The sequence below is a fragment of the Oncorhynchus mykiss genome, chromosome 12 (genome assembly GCF_057628025.1).
Source record: "Oncorhynchus mykiss isolate SJ-2025 chromosome 12, ASM5762802v1, whole genome shotgun sequence".
Lineage (NCBI taxonomy): Eukaryota > Metazoa > Chordata > Actinopteri > Salmoniformes > Salmonidae > Oncorhynchus > Oncorhynchus mykiss.
This window is the reverse complement of record NC_143033.1, coordinates 26,648,696-26,665,965: the sequence shown is the minus strand read 5'-3', so window position 1 is coordinate 26,665,965 and position 17,270 is coordinate 26,648,696. Positions and strand designations below refer to the sequence as shown.

Sequence of the window (17,270 nt, the reverse complement as noted above, 5' to 3'; positions counted from 1 at the left end):
AGAACACCTTCTCTTTTTATGACCAGGTAAATTGAGGTGAAAGCTATGATCCCTTAATGATTTAACTTGTTAAATCCACTTCAAATCAGTGTAGATGAAGGGAATAAGCATTGAGACAATTGAGACATGGATTGTGTGTGTGCCTTTCAGAGGGTGAATGGGCAAGACAAAATAATTAAGTGCCTTTGAATGGTGTATAGTAAGTAGTAGGTGCCAGGAGCACCGGTTTGTGTCAAGAAGTGCAACGCTGCTGGGTTTTTCACGCTTAACAGTTTCCCGTGTGTATCAAGACTGGTCTACCACCCAAAGCACAACTATGGGAAGCATTGGGGTCAACATGGGCCAGCATGCCTGTGGAATGCTTTCGACACCTTGTAGAGTCCATGCCCCAAAGAATTGAGGCTGTTCTGAGGGCAAAAGGGGGGAGGGGTGCAATGTATGTCACGTGATGGATCATCAAAAGAGCAACTATGTGAATAACAAACAAAAAAATCCCCAAAAAGTACAATTATTCCAAGGTCTGGTAAAAAAATATATATATATTATTTTCCGTTTGCAAGTGAAACATGCAACCCAACCAGAAGTGACAAAATAATAATATAATGATTCACAATACAAAAAACTATTGTTTTATCTTGTCATTCAAAGATGGCGTAGCAGTGCAGACGTGGTTTGTCGTCCTCTCGTTTACTTTTTGTATTTTTCGTCTGTTTTGTATATACAGTGCCTTGCGAAAGTATTCGGCCCCCTTGAACTTTGCGACCTTTTGCCACATTTCAGGCTTCAAACATAAAGATATAAAACTGTATTTTTTTGTGAAGAATCAACAACAAGTGGGACACAATCATGAAGTGGAACGACATTTATTGGATATTTCAAACTTTTTTAACAAATCAAAAACTGAAAAATTGGGCGTGCAAAATTATTCAGCCCCTTTACTTTCAGTGCAGCAAACTCTCTCCAGAAGTTCAGTGAGGATCTCTGAATGATCCAATGTTGACCTAAATGACTAATGATGATAAATACAATCCACCTGTGTGTAATCAAGTCTCCGTATAAATGCACCTGCACTGTGATAGTCTCAGAGGTCCGTTAAAAGCGCAGAAAGCATCATGAAGAACAAGGAACACACCAGGCAGGTCCGAGATACTATTGTGAAGAAGTTTAAAGCCGGATTTGGATACAAAAATATTTCCCAAGCTTTAAACATCCCAAGGAGCACTGTGGAAGCGATAATATTGAAATGGAAGGAGTATCAGACCACTGCAAATCTACCAAGACCTGGCCGTCCCTCTAAACTTTCAGCTCATACAAGGAGAAGACTGATCAGAGATGCAGCCAAGAGGCCCATGATCACTCTGGATGAACTGCAGAGATCTACAGCTGAGGTGGGAGACTCTGTCCATAGGACAACAATCAGTCGTATATTGCACAAATCTGGCCTTTATGGAAGAGTGGCAAGAATAAAGCCATTTCTTAAAGATATCCATAAAAAGTGTCGTTTAAAGTTTGCCACAAGCCACCTGGGAGACACACCAAACATGTGGAAGAAGGTGCTCTGGTCAGATGAAACCAAAATGGAACTTTTTGGCAACAATGCAAAACGTTATGTTTGGCGTAAAAGCAACACAGCTGAACACACCATCCCCACTGTCAAACATGGTGGTGGCAGCATCATGGTTTGGGCCTGCTTTTCTTCAGCAGGGACAGGGAAGATGGTTAAAATTGATGGGAGGATGGATGGAGCCAAATACAGGACCATTCTGGAAGAAAACCTGATGGAGTCTGCAAAAGACCTGAGACTGGGACGGAGATTTGTCTTCCAACAAGACAATGATCCAAAACATAAAGCAAAATCTACAATGGAATGGTTCAAAAATAAACATATCCAGGTGTTAGAATTGCCAAGTCAAAGTCCAGACCTGAATCCAATCGAGAATCTGTGGAAAGAACTTAAAACTGCTGTTCACAAATGCTCTCCATCCAACCTCACTGAGCTCGAGCTGTTTTGCAAGGAGGAATGGGAAAAAATGTCAGTCTCTCGATGTGCAAAACTGATAGAGACATACCCCAAGCGACTTACAGCTGTAATCGCAGCAAAAGGTGGCGCTACAAAGTATTAACTTAAGGGGGCTGAATAATTTTGCACGCCCAATTTTTCAGTTTTTGATTTGTTAAAAAAGTTTGAAATATCCAATAAATGTTGTTCCACTTCATGATTGTGTCCCACTTGTTGTTGATTCTTCACAAAAAAATACAGTTTTATATCTTTATGTTTGAAGCCTGAAATGTGGCAAAAGGTCGCAAAGTTCAAGGGGGCCGAATACTTTCGCAAGGCACTGTATATTTCAATATATTTTAAATATCTTTTCAATTTTTAAATTAAATATACCTTCCGGTAACCTGCCTCACCCAATGTGACACGGATCCGCTATTTTTTAGACCTTATAGCCAGAACCTCCATCAGAAGCTAACCAGCTAATTAGCTACTAGCTATTGAGTCATTGTTAGCCACTGCTAGTTGCATTTACCTTCTGCACAGACACCAGTTGCTTTTTTTTGCCTGGATAATACTTGCCAGCCTGCCAGTATCGGACTGTTTTCTCCACTACAACACCGGATTCATTTCAAATCCCACCGTATCTTCTTCACTGTGCAATCCGGTTTTCGAGCTGGTCATGGGTGCACCTCAGCCATGCTCAAGGTACTAAACGTAATCATAACCACCATCGATAAAAGACAGTACTGTGCAGCCATCTTCATCGACCTGGCCAAGGCTTTCGACTCTGTCAATCACCTCATTCTTATCGGCAGACTCAGTAGCCTTGGTTTCTCAAATAACTTCCTCACCTGGTTCACCAACTACTTCTCAGACAGAGTTCAGTGTGTCAAATCAGAGGGCCTGTTGTCCGGACCTCTGGCAGTCTCTATAGGGATACCACAGGGTTCAATTCTCGGGCCGACTCTTTTCTCTGTATATATCAACGATGTCGCTCTTGCTGCGGGTGATTCCCTGATCCACCTCTATGCAGACAACACCATTCTGTATACATCTGGCCATTCTTTGGACACTGTTAACAAACCTCCAAGCGAGCTTCAATGCCATACAACACTCCTTCCGTGGCCTCCAATCGCTCTTAAACGCTAGTAAAACCAAATGCATGCTTTTCAACTGTTTTCTGCCCACACCCGCCCGCCCAACTAGCATCACTACTCTGGACGGTTCTGAATTAGAATATGTGGACAACTACAAATACCTAGGTGTCTGGCTAGACTGTAAACTCTCCCTCCAGATTCATATTAAACATATCAAATCCAAAATTAAATCTAGAATCGGCTTCCTATTTCGTAACAAAGCCTCCTTCACTCACTCACGCCGCCAAACATACCCTCGTAAAACTGACTATCCTACCGATCCTTGACTTCGGCGATGTCATTTACAAAATAGCTTCCAATACTCTAGTCAGCAAACTAAATGCAGTCTATCACAGTGCCATCCATTTTGTCACCAAAGCCCCTTATACCTCCCACCACTGCGACCTGTATTCTCTAGTCGGCTGGCCCTCGCTACATATTCGTCGCCAGACCCACTGGTTCCACATCATCTATAAGTCTATGCTAGGTAAAGCTCCGCCTTATCTCAGCTCATTGGTCACGATAACAACACCCACCCGTAGCACGCACTCCAGCAGGTATATCTCACTGGTCATCCCCAAAGCCAACACCTACTTTGGCCGCCTTTCCTTCCAGTTCTCTGCTGCCAATGACTGGAATGAATTGCAAAAATCGCGGAAGCTGGAGACTTATATTTCCCTCACTAACTTTAAACATCAGCTATCTGAGCAGCTAACCGATCACTGCAGCTGTACATAGCCCATCTGTAAATAGCCCACCCAATCTACCTACCTCATCCCCATATTGTTTTTATTTACTTTTCTGCTCTTTTACACACCAGTATTTCTACTTGCACATCACCATCTGCTCATCTATCACTCCAGTGTTAATTTGCTAAATTGTAATTACTTCGCTACCATGGCCTATTTATTGCCTTACCTCCTCACGCCATTTGCACACACTGTATAAAGACTTTCTTTTTTTCTATTGTGTTATTGACTGTACGCTTGTTTATTCCATGTGTACCTCTGTGTTGTTGTTTGTGTCGCACTGCTTTGCTTTATCTTGGCCAGGTCGCAGTTGTAAATGAGAACTTGTTCTCAACTAGCTTACCTGGTTAAATAAAGGTGAAATAAAAAAAATTAAAAATTAAATACATGGCTTTTCAAAATATATTATTTTCTTCTTCCTCTTTACAAGGTAATATAAAACATCTGTATGTTCTCAAATGGAATCAGCAAAGATTTAGCAAAAGAAACATGATCTTACCTTTAAAAACTGCGGAGTGACTAATCGTACAGTGGCAACAAGGCAGACCTGCTCTTCCAGTGATGACTGCAGGGTTCTTGGTAATGTCAACTCAAACCCGTTACAAGAGGAAGTAGGCACTGAGTCAAACAACAAAAACAGTCACTCAATACCTCCCCAGAGGATGAATGTAGGCATAGCAACAATTCATTTGGTGCATTACAACAGTATAGTATAGACACGAGGAGTGATTATCATCAACCCCAAACAGGTATATCTGTTACAAGAGGAGTGTGTGCTGGGGATTTTGCCCTTTAATCACACACTCATTTGAGAAAGGAAAATCAGAAGGACTGTGGCCCCTGAAGACTGTGGTAGTGATCCCCAGCTGAGGGTCGGGGGCAATGGCAAATCAGGCAATAAATCTTTGATTAGCAGTGACTGGAGTTATTCTACGAGTGCCAAATAACTTTACATAACCGTTCCATCTCACCACACTCTGCATTTCCATCTCACCACACTCTGCCTTTCCATCTCACCACACTCTGCCTTTCCATCTCACCACACTCTGCCTTTCCATCTCACCACACTCTGCCTTTCCATCTCACCACACTCTGCCTTTCCATCTCACCACACTCTGCATTTCCATCTCACCACACTCTGCATTTCCATCTCACCACACTCTGCCTTTCCATCTCACCACACTCTGCCTTTCCATCTCACCACACTCTGCCTTTCCATCTCACCACACTCTGCCTTTCCATCTCACCACACTCTGCCTTTCCATCTCACCACACTCTGCCTTTCCATCTCACCACACTCTGCATTTCCATCTCACCACACTCTGCATTTCCATCTCACCACACTCTGCCTTTCCATCTCACCACACTCTGCCTTTCCATCTCACCACACTCTGCCTTTCCATCTCACCACACTCTGCCTTTCCATCTCACCACACTCTGCCTTTCCATCTCACCACACTCTACCTTTCCATCTCACCACACTCTGATGACCTTACTACGTCATTATGCCATTCAAACGACTGGAAGTCCAAAATTTAAAAAAGTATGGAAATATCCAAAAGTCCGAAGCATAATTTCAGACGAGAGGGAAACATTTCCTCATACGTCTAATTTTCCAGTCATTTAGCCAGGTATTTGAATAGTGATCAACAATGAGATATGCAGTTCTGAAACGGTTTTATAACCTGTTTGATTTTCTGTCCTGTTTTATGTTTCAAGTAAGTTTTTATGACATAACATCTCCATTCTAATATTCAATAGAATGCAGAGTTTGGCCTTATTAATATAACTAGATGGTTTACTGTCCATTCATCAGGTTGAAGCTCGGTCAGTAGTTGTAGATGTAATGGCACCTAAAATACACATGATCATAGAACAATAGTTCTGGCAGTTGAAAGGGAAAGTCATTTCTGTTGTTATGCAAGTATGTCAAGGAAACAAAGATTTGGGAACTAAAACATTGCAAAGTATTGCACAACTTTAAAATGTCAAGCGAGCTCAGGATAGAATAACAGAACACTCACCATTGTTATGAAACTTGAAATCTCCTACAAATTTCACGTACTCATATGTAGGGGGTTCCTTTGGGTCGATGTTTCCTCTGGCTAAATGACAGCAGAACTCAATGTGTGTCTTACCTGTAAAAAAAATACCAAATGGAAGTTAGCTGCAGTGTCCTCAACAAAACAATGCTTTTTCCATCATCATGAAGAAAAATAAAGTAAGAAAAATAATTTACTGACAAAGCGAATAACCCATTTTCAGTGTGTATTTACACATACTCTATTGGCACATCTTTTTCATATAAATCATCTTGAAGTCTTCATGGTGCAACATGATAAACTCGTTTCAAATAGGTTGAAATTTTATGTAAGAGCCTTGGATAAAACTCTGACAGAGTAAATCTCAGAGAAAAGAATGATGACAATAATTATTTTGCCATTACAACTTCTGCTCCTAACAACCACTGACAGCTCAGACGTTTTGGCTTTTCTCTCATGGCTGGAAATCAGCACACAGCTCCCAGTAAATGGCATTGAACCCAGCATAGTTTGTCTCAGTTGTCATGGGATGGCTCAGCAGTGTTGTTCCTACAGACGAGGCTTCACTTGGCAGGGGAATGAGACCAGTGGTGGGAGAGGAAGAGGGGGAGTATGTCACTGAGCAATCGACACACTAAAACTGTGCACTGATGATGTTCTAAATACTCCTCAATCAGACACAATGTCACAGTCACACAGAATGTCTGACAGTGTCAATACATGTCAATACAGTCATCCCATTTTCTACAGAATCCATGGCTCCGTTTAAACGGGTTACCTTTGCGGAAGAGAATGCCTCCGCGGACTTCTGTCAGAGCACTAGCTCAGACATACTGTACACACTGAGGGGACTCACTGTGTTAATGTTCTACTAATCCTCCAAAGCCAATGTGTGGCTCTTCATTACACTAAAAATAGAGCATTGTGGCGTTGTCAGGAGGCTGGGAATACCAGTGGCCCTGTGCCATTCAAACTGAGATATACAGTGCATTCGGAAAGTATTCAGACCCCTTCCCTTTTTCCACATTTTGTTACGTTACAGCATTAATCTAAAATTGATTTATTAAGAAATTGTCGTCATCAATTTACCCACAATAACCCATAATATCAAAGTGAAAGCTGTTTTTTTAATAGAAATTTTAGCAAATGTATTACAAATAAAAAAAACTGAAATATATTATTTACATACAGTACCAGTCAAAAGTTTGTACATACCTACTCATTTAATGTTTTTTTTAATATTTTACTATTTTCTACATTGTGGAATAATAGTGAAGACATCAAAACTATGAAATAACACATATGGAATCATGTAGTAACCAAAAAAGTGTTAAACAAATCAAAACATTTTATATTTGAGATTCTTTAAAGTAGCCACCCTTTGCCTTGATGACAGCTTTCCACACACTTAGCATTCTCTCAACCAGCTTCATGAGGTAGTCACCTGGAATGGATGAAAACGAACAGGTGTGCCTTGTTAAAAGTTAATTTGTGGAATTTCTTTCCTTCTTAATGTGTTTGAGCCAATTAGTTGTGTTGAGACAAGGTAGGGGTGGTATACAGAGATGGTACTTCACCAAATAGAGCTAAGTCCATATTATGCCAAGAACAGCTCAAATAAGCAAAGAAAAACGACAGTCCATCATTACCTTAAGACATGAAGGTCAGTCAATACGGAACATTTTAAGAACTTGAACGTTTCTTCAAGTGCAGTCGCAAGAACCATCAAGTGCTATGATGAAACTGGCTCTCATGAGGACCGCCACAGGAAAGGAAGACGCAGAGTTGCCTCTGCTGCAGAGGATAAGTTCATTAGAGTTACCAGCCTTAGATTGCAGCCCAAATAAATGTTTCACAGAGTTCAAGTAACAGACACATCTCAACATCAACTGTTCATCAACTGTTCAGAGGAGACTGTGTGAATCAGGCCTTCATGATCGAATTGCTGCAGAGAAACCACTACTAAAGGACACCAATAATAAGAAGAGATTTGCTCGCGCCAAGAAACACGAGCAATGGACATTAGACTGATGTAAATCTGTCCTCTGATGAGTCCAAATTTGAGATTTTAGATTCCAAACGCCGTGTCTTTGTGAGACAGACGCAGAGTAGATGAACGGATGATCTCCGCATGTGTGGTTGCCACTGTGAAGCATGGAGGAGAAGGTGTGATAGTTTGGGGTGCTTTGCTGGTGACACTGTCAGTGATTTATTTACAATTCAAGTCACACTTAACCAGCATGGCTACCACAGCATTCTGCAGCGATACACCATCCCATCTAGTTTGCACTTAATGGGACTTTCACGTGTTTCTCCACAGGACAACAAACCAAAACACCTCCAGCCTGTGTAAGGGCTATTTGACCAAGAAGGAGAGTGATGGAGTGCTGCATCAGATGACCTGGCCTCCAAAATCACCCGACCTCAACCCAATTGAGATAGTTTGGGATGTGTTGGACAGCAGAGTGAAGGAAAAGCAGCCAACAAGTGCTCAGCATATGTGGGAACTCCTTCAAGACTGTTGGAAAAGCATTCCTCATGAACCTGGTTGAGAGAATGCCAAGAGTGTGCAAAGCTGTCATCAAGGCAAAGGGTGGCTACTTTGAAGAATATGAATAATATAAAAATAATATAGAATATAAAATATATTATTAACACTTTTGGTTACTACATGATTCCATATGTGCTAATTAATAGTTCATAGTTTTGATGTCTTCACTATTATTCTACAATTTAGAAAACACTAAAAATAAAGAAAAACTCTTGAATAAGTGTGTCCAAACTTTTGACTGGTACTGTAAGTATTCAGACCCTTTGCTATGTGACTCGAACTTGAGCTCTGGTGTATCCTGTTTCCATTGATCATCCTTGAGGTATTTCTCCAACTTGACTGGAGTCCACCTGTGGTATATTCAATTGACTGGACATGATTTGGAAAGGCACACACCTGTCTATATAAGGTCCCACAGTTGACAGCGCTCGTCAGAGCAAAAACCAAGACATGAGGTCGAAGGAATTGTCCGTAGAGCTCTGAGACAGGATTGTGTCGAGGCACAGATCTGGGGAAGGGTCCCTGGGAACACAGTGGCCTCCATCATTCTTAAATGGAAGAAGTTTGGAACTAGCAAGACTCTTCCTAGAGCTGGCCGCCTGGGAAAACTAAGCAATCAGGGGAGAAGGGCCTTGGTCAGGGAGGTGACCAAGAACCCGATGGTTACCCTGACAGAGCTCCAGAGTTCCTCTGTGGAGATGGGAGAAACTTCCAGAAGGACAACCATCTCTGAGGCACTCCACCAATCAGGCCTTTATGGTAGAGTGTCCAGACGGGAGCCAGTCCTCAGTAAAAGGCACATGACAGCCTGCTTGGAGTTTGCCAAAAGGCACTGAAAAAGGCGCTGAAAAACATCCCCACAGCATGATGCTGCCACCACCATGTTTCCCTGTAGGGATGGTGCCAAGATTTAACTATTTGGCCTGAATGCCAAGCGTTACATCTGGTGTAAACCTGGCACCATCCCTATGGTGAAGCATGGTGGCAGCATCATGCTGTGGGGAGGTTTTTCAGAGGCATGGACTGAGAGACTAGTCAGCATCAAGGGAAAGTTTAACAGAGCGAAGTACAGAGAGATCCTTGATGAAAACCTGCTCCAAAGCGCTCAGGACCTCACACTGGGGTGAAGGTTCACCCTCCAACAGGACAACAACCCTAAGCACACAGCCAAGACAACGAAGGAGTGGCTTTGGGACAATTCTCTGAATGTCCTTGAGTGTTCCAGCCAGAGCCCGGACTTGAACCCGATCGAACATCTCTGGAGAGACCTGAAAATAGCTGGGCAGCGACGCTCCCCATCCAACCTGACAGAACTCAAGAGGATCTGCAGAGAAGAATGGGAGAAACTCCCCAAATACAGGTGTGCCAAGCTTGCAGAGTCATAGCCAAGAAGACTCGAGGCTGTAATTGCTGCAAAAGGTGGTTCAACAAAGTACTGAGTTAAGGGTCTGAATACTTATGTAAATGATATAATTCCGATTTGTATTTTTAATACATTTGCAAACATCTGTATAGAATGACACACACATTTGGGATTTAAAGTGCAAAGGAAAAAAGGTTCCTTATTAAACCAAGAATGATATCATCACTCCATTATTACACATATCTAACGGGATTAAATTAAGTAAAATGCTTCCTCTGTGGTACCATAAGCTCCGAGTCAAGTATCTGAGTTCACTTATCCAAGAGTAGCTAGGCGTTCATAAGTACCTGAGAGCTCCTTTGTCCTCAGGTGGGAGTGCAGTGCACATAATGTATGTATTATTGATGAACACTCAACTCAGCGCAACAAACATTCCCATAGCTCTTCTTCAACAGAATGATAGTAACACGTCAACCAAGAAGATAGCTGACTTCCAAAACTATTTGTGTGTTGAGCAGGAGAAGCAGTATTGTTTTTAACGAAAGAAAGGAGATGAAAGATAAATGCAGGAACTGCCTGTTAATGAGGCTAGGAGAAAATTATGATTATTCCAGACACAGTAGCGTCTACAATAGTTTTCTATGCTTTGTATTCCTATAGTTCTAAACATAGACCTAGATGATTCCACATCAGTCTCTTTCTCAGAAGAGAACAATTGTAGCATGGGATTAAGCTCAGTGTCTCGAGCCCTAGATACAGTATTACTGAAGCTACAGTGATTAAAACTCCTAACCACACTGCTAGGCTAACTACTATTATTAGCTAAAGGACTAATCATAGGACCACAGTGTCCAGCAATCCAATAAACTGGCAGCACCAAACATGGCAACCTGCCCTATATTCACGGTCAATTCAGTATCAGGACTGCAGGGCAGAGGTGTGAGGTTCAGTACAGTAGAGTGTGAATTCCTAACACACAGAGGAATTAGTCATGTAAATACAATAGAACTGGATGAATGCCTACAGGAGAGATTTAACACTTTGTCAAACAGAATCTTTCCCAATGTTGGCATAAAATCGCTGTTTGTTTTGAAGGCTGTGGCGTGTGACTGTTGGGCCACTGCATGGTTTGATGTATAATTCATGGGGATATCGCTCATAAAAGTGAAATAGCCAACATCAAAAGAAATAAAAGGTCACCACAGCCCTGTTCATTGCTGTAGTGCATTCAATTAAGCAAAACAAAGCACAGCTACAGGACAAAATAGGAGGCTGGTACAAATGCTTATGAATAATTGTTCTGCAACATAATGCCAATAAGAAAAACAAAGCATTACTAACTTTCATTCAGTGACCCTAGTTTAGACCTGTGGATGAACAACAATATAATTAAAGTGTAAATGTTGGTTAAATGCCACCCATAATATTTATGTAAAATCTAATTAATATGGTGATGGACTGACTCTCTGATTATACAGCACAGATGACTTGGATTCTTGGTGTCATCACCAAGAGTGATGCCCACCTATAATTTGGCCCAAACAACTACCTCTTTCCCTTCTGTATTTATTTTATTTTATTTATTTATTTATTTTGCTCCTTTGCACCCCATTATTTTTATTTCTACTTTGCACATTCTTCCACTGCAAATCTACCATTCCAGCGTTTTACTTGCTATATTGTATTTACTTTGCCACCACCTTATCTCACCTCATTTGCTCACATCGTATATAGACTTGTTTCTACTGTATTATTGACTGTATGTTTATTTTACTCCATGTGTAACTCTGTGTCGTTGTATGTGTCGAACTGCTTTGCTTTATCTTGGCCAGGTCGCAATTGTAAATGAGAACTTGTTCTCAACTTGCCTACCTGGTTAAATAAAGGTGAAAACATTTTGTTTAAATACAAGAGTCCAAGACACTCGGAGATAGGTAAGAACATTTCAAACGTCTCATCAAACAACACTATTGTGAAATACACAGACATCTCTATCCAGACATCTCCTAAGCTAAGCATCCCTGGTGATGCCAGAGCTGGAGATCGACCCAGTACTGATTGACTGACAAGGAAAAATGGGTTCAGACCTGAGGGAGTGAAGAGGAAAGATGGGTTCAGTACTGAGGGGGTGAAGAGGAAAGATGGGTTCAGTACTCAGGGAGTGAAGAGGAAAGATGGGTTCAGTATGGAGGGAGTGAAGAGGAAAGATGGGTTCAGTATGGAGGGAGTGAAGAGGAAATATGGGTTCAGTACTGAGGGAGTGAAGAGGAAAGATGGGTTCAGTACTCAGGGAGTGAAGAGGAAAGATGGGTTCAGTACTCAGGGAGTGAAGAGGAAAGATGGGTTCAGTATGGAGGGAGTGAAGAGGAAATATGGGTTCAGTACTGAGAAAGAAAGATGGACTTAGTACTGATGTAGAAAAGAGTTAAGATGGGTTCAGACCTGAGGGAGTGAAGAGGAAAGATGGGTTCAGTACTAATAAGGAAAATGGGTTCAGTACTCAGGGAGTATAGAGGAAATATTGGTTCAGTACTGAGGGAGTGAAGAAGAAATATGGGTTCAGTACTGAGAAAGAAAGATTGGTTTAGTACTGAAGGAGAAAAGAGGAAAGATGGGTTCAATAATGAGGGAGTGAAGAGGAAAGATGGGTTCAGTATTGAGGGAGTGAAAAGGAAAGATGGGTTCAGTACTGAGGGAGTGAAGAGGAAATATGGGTTCAGTACTGAGAAAGAAATATGGAATTAGTACTGAGGTACAAAAGACGAAAGATGGGTTCAGTACTAAGAAGGAAAGATGGGTTCAGTACTGAGGGAGTGAAGAGGAAATATTGGTTCAGTACTGAGGGAGTGAAGAGGAAATATGGGTTCAGTACTAAGAAGGAAAGATGGGTTCAGTACTGAGGGAGTGAAGAGGAAATATGGGTTCAGTACTGAGGGGGTGAAGAGGAAATATGGGTTCAGTACTGAGGGAGTGAAAAGGAAATATGGGTTCAGTACTGAGAAAGAAAGATGGGTTCAGTACTGAGAAAGAAAGATGGGTTCAGTACTGAGGGATTGAAGAGGAAAGATGGGTTCAGTACTAAGAAGGAAAGATGGGTTCAGTACTGAGGGAGTGAAGAGGAAATATGGGTTCAGTACTGAGGGAGTGAAAAGGAAATATGGGTTCAGTACTGAGAAAGAAAGATGGGTTCAGTACTGAGGGATTGAAGAGGAAAGATGGGTTCAGTACTAAGAAGGAAAGATGGGTTCAGTACTGAGGGAGTGAAGAGGAAATATGGGTTCAGTACTGAGGGAGTGAAGAAGAAATATGGGTTCAGTACTGAGGGAGTGAAGAGGAGGACTAAATACTCACTGTCTAGGAAGTCAGCAGAGATGGGGTCAGTCATCAGCATGTGGGATGATAGCAGCTTATAGACCTCCCCATGCTCACGCTCAGGGAGAAAGTTCAAGATATTTTGGTCCACCATATCTGACTGATACAAAAGGATAAAAGGTGGGAAGAAGTCAGTGTCTATGGCCCATCATTGTCCATGCATGCACATGTCATATCACAGTCATATTATAAGATACTGTATTACATACCATAGTTAGTGTCCCAATTGCAATATGGTATACACTGATTTGAATTAGTATATTTAGATCATAAAGTAATTTTTTGTGGGTACTTTTTTTACCCCTTTTTTCTCCCTAATTGGTAGTTACAGTCTTGTCCCATCGCTGCAACTCCAGCATGGCCTCAGGAGAGTCGAAGGTCGAAGGCCTCACCACCCCGCCAAGCCGCTTTGCATCTTGACACACTGTTCACTTAACCCGGATGCCAGCCGCACCAATGTGTCGGAGGAAACACCGTACAGCTGGCGACCGAAGTCAGTGTTCATGCACCCAGCCGCCACAAGGAGTCGCTAGAGAGCAATGGGACAAGAACATCCCAGCCGGCCAAACCCTCCCCTAACCCGGATGACGCTGGGCCAATTGTGCGCCGCCTCATGGGTCTCACGGTCACGGCCGGCTGCGACACAGCTCGGGATCGAACCCGGATCTGTAGTAACGCCTCTAGTACTGCGTTGCAGTGCCTTAGACCTTTGTGCTACTCGAGAGGCCTTGGAAGCTTAACGTTTAACGCATGATACAATCAGAAACATGGTGGTTGCAAGATTTAATCTATATCCTTGTTTACTGTGCAGCTCTTTTAATATACAGTGGGGAGAACAAGTATTTGATACACTGCCGATTTTGCAAGTTTTCCAACTTACAAAGCACGTAGAGGTCTGTAATTTTTATCATAGGTACACTTCAACTGTGAGAGACGGAATCTAAAACGAAATTCCAGAAAATCACATTGTATGATTTTTAAGTAATTCATTTGCATTTGCATTTGCGAGTTGAGTTTAGACCAAAAAGCTCTATTTTTGTCTCATCAGACCACATGACCTTCTCCCATTCATCCTCTGGATCATCCAGATGGTCATTGGCAAACTTCAGACGGGCCTGGACATGCTTGAGCAGGGGGACCTTGCGTGCGCTGCAGGATTTTAATCCATGATGGCGTAGTGTGTTACTAATGGTTTTCTTTGAGACTGTGGTCCCGGCTCTCTTCAGGTCATTGACCAGGTCCTGCCGTGTAGTTCTGGGCTGATCCCTCACCTTCCTCATGATCATTGATGCACCACGAGGTGAGATCTTGCATGGAGCCCCAGACCGAGGGTGATTGACCGTCATCTTGAACTTCTTCCATTTTCTAATAATTGCGCCAACAGTTGTTGCCTTCTCACCAAGCTGCTTGCCTATTGTCCTGTAGCCCATCCCAGCCTTGTGCGGGTCTACAATTTTATCCCTGATGTCCTTACACAGCTCTCTGGTCTTGGCCATTGTGGAGAGGTTGGAGTCTGTTTGATTGAGTGTGTGGACAGGTGTCTTTTATACAGGTAACGAGTTCAAACAGGTGCAGTTAATACAGGTAATGAGTGGAGAACAGGAGGGCTTCTTAAAAAAAACTAACAGGTCTGTGAGAGCCGGAATTCTTACTGGTTGGTAGGTGATCAAATACTTATGTCATGCAATAAAATGCTAATTAATTACTTAAAAATCATACAATGTGATTTTCTGGATTTTTGTTTTAGATTCCGTCTCTCACAGTTGAATTGTACCCATTATAAAAATTACAGACCTCTACATGCTTTGTAAGTAGGAAAACTTGCAAAATCTGCAGTGTATCAAATACTTATTCTCCCCACTGTACATGAATATTAAGTTACAAAGAACAATGCTGTTACGAGCTAGATCAGCCTAACTCTCACTCACCGGTAAATGGGTAATGAGTGAAGACACGCTGTCGGACACATATATAATGTTTCCATCTGTAGTTAGTGCTATGAGGAAACCGTCTAAAGCCTGTGGAAGGAAAACAAAGTGATTATTCTAATACCAGCAACTATAATTGTTGTGTGCTACATTTGTTTCAGAGGTGCATCATGGGTAATGCTGGTGCTGGCGTACAGCGGTTCATCAGGATGTCAAAATACAGTATTCCTTCCAGTACAAGTGAAGGATGTCCTTTGGCTTTATTTAATATCTGAGGAGATTAACGTGGTGCTAAGCTGATTTTACCTCCAGCATCAACTGGGTGAACTCCTCATTACTGAGGAACGAAGGCTTCCAGTCCTGCCGGATCTCACACGACTCGGTCTGTGCTGTGATTTCTGAAACAGAGGATAAGGCCAAGTATAGGGGTTAGATAGATCTGTTAGCACGACACTACTGCTGTCCCCAACAAAAATAAATCTTGGTCGACCAAAAATCATCTGTTTTTTCAACCAATCGATTTGTTGAAATTTTAAAATGTGTATTTTTAGACACATCCTATGTGTTTTAATCAAATCAACTATATGCACTGAGCTTGTCTGATGCTTTAAGCAAACTGTTTGATTCAATAATTAAGACACACTCGTGACTCGTTTGACCGCAGTTGATTTGAATGTGCCGGGCCTGGCTCAGACTTGCTGAGCCGTGTTAAAAAAAACTGTGAGTGACTGTGTGACTAGCACCTATTGTCTCTTTCTCCTCCCTGCTGCAGCGACCACCACAGAACATCAACAGTGTGTATCACGCTGTTCGTGTTGCTGAAGCTGCAACATAATTACATCCATTTCTGACTGAAAAGTTATGTTACCAAAATCTCTCATTGGTTTAGGAAAAACATTCCCTATTCCCTCAACCGTTGCTCTCTTTACGTGACACATGTACGCATCACATGCACGTAACCAATAGGACCTGGCCTATAACATATCATAATCACATCAATAAATTGGTTAATACACAACTCTGAACACAGTAACAAGTGACAGCAAATCAGATGCAGAGGATGTGACAAATACACTCGAATTGAGGGAATGTTTACTGGTTGCTCAGGAGGAAGTCTGAAGAGTGGAATACATTTTACTAGTTGTGGAAAATACTGGAGATCAAGAAAAATAAGCTAAGGAGCAAGTTCCACATGCATATTATGTTTGCCAAACAGTATCTATTAGATGACAACATCATTTTTCTGACTGTTTGGAACAATGTAAACAACACTGAATAAATAAGCGTACCAGAGGGTCTGTTGTAATTGTGTTTTGTAAAGCCTTTATTACAGCAAAGACTAAAAACAGTCGCATTCATTTGTGAATGCAATTTTCGAATTGGAAAGGTTTAGGCCTATTTATTGTTTACGCTAATTATGTAATGTCCCTTTGTTATTTTATTTTAAAACTAAAATGCTTGATTGCATTTCATATCATGAATGACTCCTATGCTGTGTGATGACATGAACAAATAAATTATTGATTGATACAGTAGCCTATAAAAGTATTGAAATATAGGCCTAAGTTAGTTAAGCTACTAAGACTAAACAGGATGAGCTCTTAGGCTTATAGCTCGATGATGGTATACAAGGCTGCTATACGAAGCCTACTAATGATAATAACATGACTTATTATTATAATAATGATGATCATAATAATAATAGTAATAATAACAAGAAGGACATCAAGGAAAAAGGAGGATTATTATTATAAATATAATTTTTCTGACAATTTGGAAGAGTGTAAACAACAGCAAATAAATGATAAATAATACCAGAGAGGCTGGTCTAACAAAAAAAGTGTAAAGCCTTTCTTACAGCATAGCAGAAATTAAAAACAGCCACATTTGTGAAATTGTTTATCTGACATGTTGTGGTTGCTTGAGGATTGGTGATCAGTAGGTTATTAAACAAACACTCACAGGCAACAGAAGCAGCATCTGTCTTATTTCTGTAGATATACAGTTCATTTGGAAAGTATTCAGACCCTTTGACTTTTTCCACATTTTGTTACGTTACAGCCTTATTCTAAAATAGATTAAATCGTTTTTTCCCCCCATCAACAATCTACACACAATACCCCATAATGA

The 17,270-nt window shown here is 41.4% G+C and overlaps 1 protein-coding gene across 6 annotated transcripts in view; it reads right to left on the bottom strand.

Annotated features, from left to right (window-relative positions):
- The window catches only part of npas2 (neuronal PAS domain protein 2), a 74,348-nt gene that overhangs the window by 18,698 nt on the left and 38,380 nt on the right, over nucleotides 1-17,270 (bottom strand). For all 6 annotated transcript variants that reach the window (XM_036937284.2, XM_090192105.1, XM_090192103.1 and 3 more), the window contains exons 5-9: nucleotides 15,447-15,538; nucleotides 15,141-15,230; nucleotides 13,192-13,312; nucleotides 5,909-6,022; nucleotides 4,384-4,502 (exon numbers count right to left, since the gene is read on the bottom strand). In XM_036937284.2, coding sequence (XP_036793179.1) covers nucleotides 4,384-4,502; nucleotides 5,909-6,022; nucleotides 13,192-13,312; nucleotides 15,141-15,230; nucleotides 15,447-15,538 — 536 coding nt within the window. The remainder of the gene's footprint in view (nucleotides 1-4,383; nucleotides 4,503-5,908; nucleotides 6,023-13,191; nucleotides 13,313-15,140; nucleotides 15,231-15,446; nucleotides 15,539-17,270) is intronic.